The sequence below is a fragment of the Chiloscyllium punctatum genome, chromosome 32 (genome assembly GCF_047496795.1).
Source record: "Chiloscyllium punctatum isolate Juve2018m chromosome 32, sChiPun1.3, whole genome shotgun sequence".
NCBI lineage: Eukaryota > Metazoa > Chordata > Chondrichthyes > Orectolobiformes > Hemiscylliidae > Chiloscyllium > Chiloscyllium punctatum.
In genome coordinates, this window is record NC_092770.1 from 30,486,825 (window position 1) to 30,498,626 (window position 11,802).

Here is an 11,802-nt window from a genome sequence, read left to right on the forward strand (position 1 = left end):
GAACAGAGTGTGCTGGAGAAACTCAGGGTGTTCTGAAGAATGGTCTCTGAACTCCAAACGTTAACTCTGTTTCTCTCTCTCCAAAGGTGCTGCCGGACTTGCTGGGTTTCTCCAGCATTTTCTGTTCCTGTTTGAAGATTTTTAAACATCCAGGTTTTCAGGGCGTTGATCCATGAGCCCCAGAGGTAATGGGTGAATGTGACTTTAGTGCAATCGAGGAAAGTGGGGAATGTGGATAACCGAAGCCATGGAGCAGTAATTACAGCAGTCAAAGATGTTTAAATATCAGAGCATATTTTAGGAATAAGCAATCATTTCAATTTTATTAATGCATTTATTGTTAATTCATAAACCATCCTTTTGTAAAGGATAACCTTGCAGAGTACACGAAGTTTAATTCATGCTGTAAGATAAATACATCTGTAAAACCAACATTAATTATGGCAGATTCTCAAATTAGTAAACATTTGCTCGTGGTTTAAAAAGCTGCACTTCAAAAGCACTGTCAAGTACCAACACTTTGGTAAATCATTGCAAATTAAGGTTCCTTTATTATTGCGATGTTGTTCCATTCTAAACTGCACTGGGGCTGCATTTGTATATCCCTCTGTATCGGGTGGCAGCCGTTGGTTTCCAGTTAGTGACAGTGATAAGGAGCATTCAATTCAGCTGGATTTCTAATTCATACTTCCTAAATGAGGCTGTTTGCAATCGAGTCTCACTGCGTCTTTCCAGCTTAATGACATTTTGGTCTGAGATAAAGTCTGGACAATTCCTGCCATTGAAAGCTTTCTCTGAAAGGAATCTATTAAAGATTCTGCTGCCTAACAATGGACAGTGTCATCTCAGAATGGTAAACCTTCCTTGCAGCATCTTAACAAAATCTCCTCTTTTGTAACATTACTCAGCAGTCCTTTTTTTTCAATATGAAGGTGCTGGACTAACATTTTATTAATGACAGATGAACAATGTTGAATATTGTCTCAGTTTGCAATGTGGGACTGGGAGGGTTGGGGAGGTCTCCAAGTGATATCTCAAGAAATCTTATCAAACTTGTCAATTCCATAATGCTAACGGGATGTGATTAACTGTTTTATATTATTGAAGATATTCTCCCAAACTAGTTTCATTTCAAAGAAAATCTATTTAATTTTGTAAAACTAAACCAAGTTAACTCCAGTGGTCCATTTCTTGTTTAAAATAAATAAGCTCAGGAACCTGTCCAGATTGATTCATTTTTAAAAATATAAATCATATGAAAGCATAATATTAATCAGAACTTTTTTTTATTGCAGGGTGCTGTGTGCCTTTCTTTAAAGAAAGGTTCATAGGTAAGATCAACCTGTCTGCGTACTAAAGTTTAATAAATGTGGTCGATTTTACATTCCCGGTCAGATTGTGACCCACTCGGTTTTGTTCCCCCGACTCAATCTTCCATCACATCCCCTTTCAGTAAGGTCACACACAGGCTTCATCTGTCCAGCTGTAGTGAACTCCCTGCTCAGCCCAGAGCCTGGGGGCAGTACGAACTTGACATGACAGACCCTCCGGCATCCCCACCCACAATTTCAATATTAAGGATTGAATGCAAAACAAAATACCTTTGAATATGCCCCAGAGTGTCTCCCACGCTGTGTTTAGTTTCCTCTTTGACTGGTTGGAAGAAAGTCTCCTTCAGAGTGCCAAACCCTTTGAAGGGCATCTTTGTCTGGCTGAAGAGGGGTATCTAGCCCTGTTTTTGTCTTCCACGGGTTAGATTCTGTCAGGACCTATCAGACCAGGGACATCACCATCCACACCTGATTCATGGTCGCTCTGAACAGAAGTTAGAGATTCCCCGTCTTTATTGAGAGAGTTTGCTCTTTCTCTTCTCTCTGTCTCTCTTGAAGTAAGAATCCTGAGCGACCAAACGTATCTAGAGAGGAGAGCGGACGTGGGTTTGATCATCCATCGTTCAGTCCTTGGTGCTCCTGGGAGATGTGTTGCTGTCCTCACACAGGGAGGGTGACTGGGTGTGCACTCTCCGAAACCATCAAACCATCAGTGACATCAGTGTACCACACAATCCAATTTCCACTGAGCTGTGACCAGCAGGAGCTCCAGCTACCTGTTCAAATGGTTCACAAGACAAGAGGCAGAGAGAGAGAGAGAGAGAGAGAGAGAGAAAGAGAGAGAGAGAGAGAGAAGGAGGGATGAGTTTATTAAAAATTGACAGCTTTGTAGTCAGTCTGAATGACGCAGCCTATGGTCTAATGCGAGCAACCTTACCTTATTGTGACTGTAACTGATAGTGAGGGTGGAAACTCTGTGTTAAAAAGCTTTTTAAATAGAATCTTTCAGAACTTAGAGCATTGTTAATCTCATCGACTTCAAAGCCTCTCTCAGCAATTAACTGTTAGATGACGATGCTTCGGTTCTCAAAATCCCCTTACTTTATACAACATTTCTATTAAAGATAAACTCAGCCAGCGACAACATGGTATGGAAATCTTTTGAATCTACAGAATACAATGTTTATATATTCCATTTTAGAAATCTATCAAACAAAATGTTCCCGAACATCTTCGGGAAAGTTATTAAATTAATTCTTGCTGGTCTTTATCCCTTCACTTCTAAACCAGCCTGCAATTGTCTGGATTGTGAACACTGCTGGTGAGTTTGATAATTTGTATTTCCCTTTGATTGCTCTGAGCCTGTCTAAAGATAAACAAAGAGAGGAGGCCATTCAGCCCCTCTAACCTGCTCCACCATTCAATGAGATCACGGTTCACTTGATTGTAACCTCAGCTCTATATTCTTGCCTACCCTTTCGCTTATGAAATATCTATCTACCTCTACCTTATGAATATTCCAAGACTCTGCCACCACCATCTTGTCAGGAAGAGAGCTCCAAAGACTGAACAGAAAAATAACTAGGTAAAAGTGAGGACTGCAGATGCTGGCGATCAGAGTCAAGATTAGAGTGGTGCTGGAAAAGCACAGCCGGTCACACAGCATCCAAGAAGCAGGAAAATCAACGTTTCAGGCAATAGCCCTTCACCAGGAATGAGGCTGGGAACCTCCGGGGTGGAGAGATGGGAGAAGGTAGCTAAGAGTGCAATAGGTGGATGGAGGTGGAGATGAAGGTGATAGGTCGGAGAGAAAGGTGGAGTGGATAGGTGGGAAGGAAGACTGACAAGTGGGACAGGTCATGAGGACGATGCTGAGCTGGCAGGTTGGAACTGGGGTAAGGTGGGGGGAGGGGAAATGAGGAAATTGGTGATGTCCACATTGATGCCCTGGGGTTGAAGAAGTGTTCCAAGGCGGAAGATGAGGCATTCTTCCTCCAGGCGTCGGGTGGTGAGGGAGTGGCGATGGAGGAGGCCCAGGACCTGCATGTCTTTGGCAAAGAGGGAGGAGGAGTTGAAATGCTTGCCACTGACCGGTGGGGTTGATTGGTGCAGAGACCCTGGAGATTTTCCCTAAAGCGGTCTGCGAGAAGGCATCCAGTCCCCCCAATGTAGAGGAGACCGCATCAGGAGCAATGGATACAGTAAATGATATTGGTGGATGTGCAGTTAAAACTCTGATAGATGTGGAAGGCTCCTTTAGGTCTTGGATGGAGGTGAGGGGGGAGGTGTGGGCGCAGGTTTTGCAATTCCTGCGGTGGCAGGGGAAGGTGCCGGGAGGGGAGGGTGGGTTGTAGTGGGGGGCGTGGACTTGACCAGGTAGTCACGGAGGTCGCCTCAGTTTTAAATGCACAGCTCCTAATTTTTAAGCAGTGACCACGAGTTCAAGATTCCTGTGAGTGGAGTTTGAGTCTGGAAAAGCTACTGGGCAGGACTATTTGCATAGGAAAAAGTGAGGACAGCAGATGCTGGAGATCAGAGTCGAGAGTGTGGTGCTGGAAAAGTACAGCAGGTCAAGCAGCATCCGAGGAGCAGGAGAATCGACGCTTCGGGCATATAACCTTCATCAGGAATGGATTACTTGCATGCTGAACAATATAACAGAGAAGAAGGTTATCTAAGATTACAAAGAAATCTTGACCAATTGGCACAAGGAGCTGAAGAGTAGCAAATGGAGTTTAATTTGGTTAAATGTGGAGTGTTCCATTTTTGTTAAAACAATCAAGGACAGGATTTATACAATGAAAAGGAGAGCCTTAGAAAGTGTTGTAGGACAAAGAGACCTAGGGGTTCAGGTACAAAATTCTTTGAAATTTGCGTCACATATAGATAGGGTGGTTAAGAAGCTTTAGCGTGCTCGCCTTCATTGTTCAGCCATTTGAGTCTAGGAGTTGGGAAGTTAAGATGAGGTTGTACAGGACATTGGTGAGGCCTCTTCTGGAAAACTGTGTCCAGTTCTGGTCTCCCTGTTACAGGAAGGATATTATTAAAGTAAGGGTTCAGCAGAGATTGACCAGGATGTTGCCAGGAATGGAGGGTTTGAGGTATAAGGAAAGGGGGGGGTTAGACTGGGACGTTTTTTGCTGGAGCATAGAAGGTTGAGTGGTGACCTTTTACAGATTTCTAAGAGCATGAGGGGCATAGATAAGGTGAATAGCAGGTATCTCTTCCCTAATGTAGGAGACTTCAAGACTAGGGTACATGTCCTTAAGGTGAGAGGAGAGAGATTTAAGAAAGACACAAGGGATATTATATTTACACAAAGGGTGGTTCGTGTGTGGAATGAATTTCCTGAGGAAGTGGTGGATGCGGGTACAGTGACAATGTTTAAAAGACATTTGGATAAGTACATGAAAAGAAAAAGTTTAGAAGGATATGGGCCAAGTGGGACTAGTTTAGTTTGGAATTATGGTCGGCATGGACTGGTTGGGATCAAAGGGTCTTCTTCTGTGCTATATGACTCTATGACACAGACAGGAGGAAAACAGTCTGTCCGTGTCTACCCTGTCAAGGATGTTCTTTATTTCAATCAAGTCGTGAAGAAGAAGTTAAAATAAATCAAAGGTTTTCCACTGGTATCTTTTCCTCCGATCTAACCCAACATTTTCTTCAAATCACAAGGTCAAAAAGTATTAACCTTTCAACAACTTACATTTAACCTTCTGAAGCCTCCCAAGCACCTTCAGAGGAGGCTAATCAAGCAAAGTGTGACAGGAGGTGACTCAAGGAGATAGGGAGACAGGTCATCAACAGGTCAGTCAAAGAGGTAGTCTTTGAGGAGGACAGAGATGTCAACAGGGATGAGGGAAAGAATTCCAGAACGGGTGTCCTCAGCAGCTAAAATTATGGCCAACAAATAGCAATGGAAATCAGAGATACTAGAGAGGCTGGAATCATGGGAAGGATGACATGGGAGGTAATTCTGGAGACACAGAGGGTGAGGCATACAAAGCAGGGCACAGCATTCCCCATACCATACACGGCACAGCATTCCCCATACCATACAGGGCACAGCAATCCCCATACCATACAGCACACAGCAATCCCTAAACTATACAGGGCACAGCAATCCCCATACCATACAGGGCACAGAAATCCCCATACCATACAGGGCACAGCATTCCCCATACCATACAGGGCACAGCAATCCCCATACCATACAGCACACAGCAATCCCTAAACTATACAGGGCACAGCAATCCCCATACCATACAGGGCACAGCATTCCCCATACCATACAGGGCACAGCAATCCCCATATCATACAGGGCACAGCATTCCCCATACCATACAGGGCACAGCAATCCCCATACCATACAGGGCACAGCATTCCCCATACCATACAGGGCACAGCAATCCCTAAACTATACAGGGCACAGCAATCCCCATACCATACAGGGCACAGAAATCCCCATACCATACAGGGCACAGCATTCCCCATACCATACAGGGCACAGCAATCCCCATACCATACTGGGCACAGAAATCCCCATACCATACAGGGCACAGCAATCCCCATACCATAATGGGCACAGAAATCCCCATACCATACTGGGCCCAGCTTTCCCCATACCATACAGGGCACAGCAATCCCCATACCATACAGCGCACAGCAATCCCCATACCATACAGCACACAGCAATCCCCATACCATACATGGCACAGCATTCCCCATACCATACATGGTACAGCAATCCCCATACCATACAGGGCACAGCATTCCCCATACCATACAGCACACAGCAATCCCCATACCATACAGCACACAGCAATCCCCATACCATACAGCGCACAGCATTCCCCATACTATACAGCACACAGCAATCCCCATACCATACAGGGCACAGCATTCCCCATACCATACAGGGCACAGAAATCCCCATACCATACTGGGCACAGCAATCCCCATACTATACAGAGCACAGCATTCCCCATACCATACAGGGCACAGCAATCCCCATACTATACAAGGCACAACAATCCCCATACCATACATGGCACAGAAATCCCCATACCATACACCACACAGCAATCCCCATACTATACAGAGCACAGCAATCCCCATACCATACTGGGCACAGCAATCCCCATACCATACAGGGCACAACAATCCCCATACCATACATGGCACAGAAATCCCCATGCCATACAGCACACAGCAATCCCCATACCATATAGGGCACAGCAATCGCCACACCATATTGGGCACAGCAATCCCCATACCATATAGAGCACAGCCATCCCCATACTGTACAAAGCACAGCATTCCCCATACTATACAGAGCACAGCATTCCCCATACCATATAGAGCACAGCCATCCCCATACTGTACAAAGCACAGCATTCCCCATACTATACAGAGCACAGCATTCCCCATACCATATAGCACACAGCAGTCCCCTCACCATGAATTTGAACCTCTGTGTGTGAAAGACAGCAGTGAAAATTAACACAGGAATGAGTTTGTTCGTTTGTGACTACACACAAACATATAAACAAGACCACCCTGTCCTTTCAGCCTGCTCATCCATCAATAAAATCATGGTTGATTGGTTTTTAACCTCAACTCTACATTTCTGTATATCTCAACAACTTTCCATTCCCTTGGTCATCCAGGATCTATCTAGCTCACCCCCAATTGTTTTGATTATTTTGTCCTTTTGATGATCAGTCTGTCTCCTGCTTCTGTTTGCTGCCCACTTGTGGTAATTGAGGAGCATGACACTAGAGCTTTCAAACTTTTCTGGCCCCAGCAAATGATTGACTATTACACTGCTGAAGGAGACCATTTGGCCCATTAGTGCTATGCTGGACACTGAAAGAACTATCCAATCCACTCTGCTACTCTTTTCCCAATGTATCATCAGAGCATTCCTGAGAAGGGTTCATGGCTGAAAAATTAACTCTCATGCTCCTCAGATGCTGTGCTTTTCCAGCACCACACTTTTCGACATCATAAGATTTCCCTCACCTAACTCACCTTAAAATACTTTATTTTAAAAATATTTCATAAAGATTATTTTATAAAACATTTCATAGAATGTCCTTTAACATATGGACACACACAGGGAAGCCTGACATTCCCTACAGTGCGGAAACAGGCCCTTCGGCCCAACAAATCCACACCGACCCTCCAAAGAGTAACCCACCCAGACCCATGCACCTATCACTACGGGCAATTTAGCATGGCCAATTCACCTGACCCACACATCTTTGGATGGTGGGAGGAAATTGGAGCACCTGGAGGAAACGTGCAAACTCCACATAGTCGCCCGAGGGGGGAATCGAACCCAGGTTCCTAGCATCGTGAGGCAGTACTAACCACTGAGCCACCGTGCCACCCAAGTCAATTGAATAACTTAAAGATTTGTATTTAAAATATTATTTAACACAATAAAATGTCCTGAAGTGCTTAAGAAACGCATTAACAAAGGAAAAGAGACACCCAGGCATATTAGGGGCAGGTGATCAAACACCTGGACACGGGTTTCAGCCTGAAACATTGGCTCTCCTACCCCTTGGATACTGTCTGACCTGCTGCACTTTTCCACATCTACTGACTCCGGCTTCCAACATCTGCCGTCCTTACTGTCTCCTCGTCACTTGGACAAAGCAGTTGGCTTTAAGGAGTGCTACAAGAGGAACAAAGAGCAAAAAGGTTTCCAGAGGGAATTCAAGAGCTTGAGGACCAGGCATCTTAAGTTAAGGTCTGTATGGTGTTGGAAGCAAAGAGAGACCTCAGAGAGTTGTGGGGCTGGAGGAGATTACAGAGACAAGGAACGGTGATGCCATGGCGGGATTTCAAAGCAAGGATATGAATTATAGATAATGGACTAGTGGTATTGTCAAATCTCACCATGGCTGATGGGGGAATTTGAATTCAATAAAAATCTGTCATCAATGTTGACCATGAGACCATTGTCAATTGTTGGAAAAACCCATCTGCTTCACTCATGTCTGTTAGGGAAGGAAACTGCCATCCTATCCCAGTATGGCCTACATGTGACTCCAGACCCACAGCAATGGGGTTGACTCTGAACTGCCCTCTGGGCAATTAGGGATGGACAATAAATTCTGGCCTAACCAGAGGTGCCCTCAACCGTAAATGAATAATACAAACACTGCTGGAGATACTCGCGATTTGAATTAAAAACAGAAAGTTTTGTAGAAACTCTGCAGGTCTGGCAACATGTGTACAGAGAGAATCACAGTTAACATTTCAAATCTGAGGGGTGGGAATCAGTGTTTTTTGAGAAAGGGAGAGGAGGAGTAAGTGAATCAGATGGTAAGGGTGCCCAAAGTAAAAGACAAAGAGAGTGTTAATGATAGTAAAAGTGTGAAGGATAATCAAAAATGGATTGGCTTTGCTGAAAGTAAATCCATACAAACAACACATGGCAGGGGGGTGGTGGGAGGAAGGGCATGCAATTGCAATGGAGAAGAGTGTTCATGTTCTAAAGCTGTTGAACTCAATGTTGAATTCTGACGGTTGAACAGAGCCTGACAGGTAAAGCAGGTGGTGTGTCTCCACTGCTGAGCAGGTCTAAGACAGGAGTGTTGGTATGAGAGCAAAATGGTGGCATTGAAACAACAAGCAATAAGAAGCTTATTGAGTTTTGAGATGGTTTTCGCTCAGGTTGAGGTTCTGGATGTAGATTTGCTCGCTGAGCTGGAAGGTTCATTTTCAGACGTTTTGTCACCATACTCGGTAACATCATCAGTAAGCCTCCAGACGAAGCACTGCTGATGATTCCTGCTTTCTATTTATATGTTTAGTGATGGTTGGTGATGTCATTTCCCATGGTGCTTTCATTTCCTGTGGTGATGCCATTTCCTGTGGTGATGTCATTTCCTGTTTTTTTTCAGGGGGTGCTAACTGGGGTCCAAGTTAATGTGTTTGTTGATAGCAAAGGTTATTCCTACAGAGTGGAAAGGTTCCACAGAGTGATCGCCCAGTCTGTGCTTTGTCACCCCAGTGTAAAGGAGACTGCATTGTGAACAGTGAATACAGTTGACTAGACTGAAAGAAGTACAAGTGAAGCTTGACACCAGCCAGGACAAAGCAGCCGCCTGATTGGCACATCCAATCGCATCCACTCCCTCCACCATCAACACTCAGTAGCAGCAGTGTGTACCATCTACTAGCTGCGCTGCAGAAATTCACCAAAGATCCTCAGACAGCACCTTCCAAACTCATGACCACTTCCATCTCAAAGGACAAGGGCAACAGAGACATGGGAACCCCATCCCCTGCAAGTTCCCCTCCAAGTCACTCACCATCCTGACTTGGAAATATATCTCCGTTTATTCACTGTTGCTGGGTTAAAATCCTATAATTCCACCACCAAACCCTCCCCACCCGATGCCTGGAGGAAGAATGTTTCATCTTCCGCCTTGGGACCATCCAACCACATGGGATCAATGTGGATTTCACCAGTTTCCTCATTTCCCCTCCCCTCACTTTATCCCAGATCCAACCTTCCAACTCAGCACTGCCCTCATGACCAGTCCTACCTGTCCATTTTCCTTCCCATCTGCTCCACCTTCCTCTCCCAATTATCACCTTTACCCCAAACTTCATCTACCTATCACATCCTCAGCTACCTTCCCCCCAGCCCCACTCCATTTATTTCTCAGACCCCTTGAGCCAGCCCTTCATTCCTGATGAAGAGCTTACGCTCGAAACGTCAATTCTCCTGCTCCTCGGATGCTGCCTGACCTGCTGTGTTTTTCCAGCATCACACTCTCGACTCTGATCTCTAGGATCTGCAGTCTTCATTTTCTCCTAATGGTATTATGGGTCAACCCACAGCACACGGACTGCAATGGATCAAGAAGGCAGCTCACCACCAGGTTCTCAAGGTGGCAACTAGGGACAGGCAATAAATGCTGGACCCAGCCAGTGACACCCGCATTCCACAAAATGAATAAACAGAAGAAAATCATTGATTCATCTGGGGCAGATATGTTTGAACAGTAAGAAAGTGCTTGGACTGACAATGCTATTATTGGGAGAACTATATCTGTGGAATACTAACAGTGGAGGGAACAGAATGATATATTGGTGGTTGCATCCTGCTGGAGGTGGCAGAAATGCCAGAGGAAGATCCTTTGGATGTGGACACTGGTGGAGGAGCAAGTAAGGACAAAGGGAACCCTATGATTGTTCAAGTTGGGAGGGGAAGGGATGAGGACAGAGGGGGAGAGATGGATTGGACATGGCTCAGGGCCCTGTCAGCTACAATGAGGGCGGAGGGGGGAATTCCTTGAAGGGAGGAATTTCCTCAGTTGACCCTAAAGGAGATCATGTCGGAGACACCAAGGTAGAATGTGGTATCATCCGAAAAGGTGCAAAGGAGATGGGGATGTTGGGAAAATGGAATGGAGTCCTTGCAGAATGCAAGGCCGGTGGCTATGTAGTAAAGGTAACTGTGGGGGTCAATGTGCTTGTAATGGATATTGGTGGACAGTCTGTCCCCAGAAACGGAAGCAGAAAAATTAAGGGGAGGGAAGAGAAAGTGCCAAGATGGACCAGATGAAGGTGAGAGAAGGATGGAATTTGGAGCAAAGATAATTAATTTTTCCAATTCCGGACCAGAATCAGCACGATTGATGTCATTGATGTACTGGTGAAAATGTGGGAGAGTTCCCGAGTAGGACTGAAGGAACATTCCACATACTAGACAGTGACAGGCACAACTGGGTCCATTGCTGGTACTCATAGCCACCCTTTGACTTGAAGAACATGCGACAAGTTAACGGGGTTGTTCAAAGTTAAGATGAGCTCAGCCTGGTGAAGGAAGATGGGAACGTTTCGGGCCTCTTTTCTCAAGGAAGAAGTGGACAGCTGTCAGACCATCCTCAAAGGGATGGATATGTACAGGGATTGCATGCCCATGGTGAAGAGGTGGTGTCTGCAGCCGGGAAACTGGAAATTATAGAATAGAAGGTAGTATTAGAGGAATCATAAACGTATGTGAGTAAAGACGGAACAACTGATAGGTGTCAGGGCAGGACAAATATAGTGTGAGTGAAGGAAGGCAAGGGTATGATCTGTCACACCAATGGCATATTGGTGCACAGTCAGACAATAAAAAACATGACCATAAAATCAGAGAATTCGTAAAAGTATCACAACGGTCTTAAACATGTTGAGTTTTTTTATGATGTGGAAGTGCCGGTGTTGGACTGGGGTGGACAAAGTCAGAAGTCACACGACACCATTCACTTCACCTGATGAAGGAGCAGCGCAGCAAAAGCTTATGATTTCAAATAAACCAATTGGACTATAACCTGGAGTTGTGTGACAGTAGGGCTTTTTACAAGAGGGAAGAAGGCCATTTGGCCCATCACGTGCACATTGGTCATCAAACATCTATCTATTCTAATCAACCAGCATTGTCAAAAGTGACTTT

At 45.0% G+C, this 11,802-nt stretch overlaps 1 protein-coding gene across 1 annotated transcript in view; it reads right to left on the reverse strand.

Annotated features, from left to right (window-relative positions):
• The window catches only part of slc17a8 (solute carrier family 17 member 8), an 84,307-nt gene extending 82,238 nt beyond the window's left edge, over positions 1–2,069 (reverse strand). The window contains exon 1 of the mRNA XM_072551988.1: positions 1,602–2,069. Coding sequence (XP_072408089.1) covers positions 1,602–1,702 — 101 coding nt within the window. The 5' untranslated portion in view covers positions 1,703–2,069. The remainder of the gene's footprint in view (positions 1–1,601) is intronic.
• Positions 2,070–11,802: the final 9,733 nt, after the last annotated feature.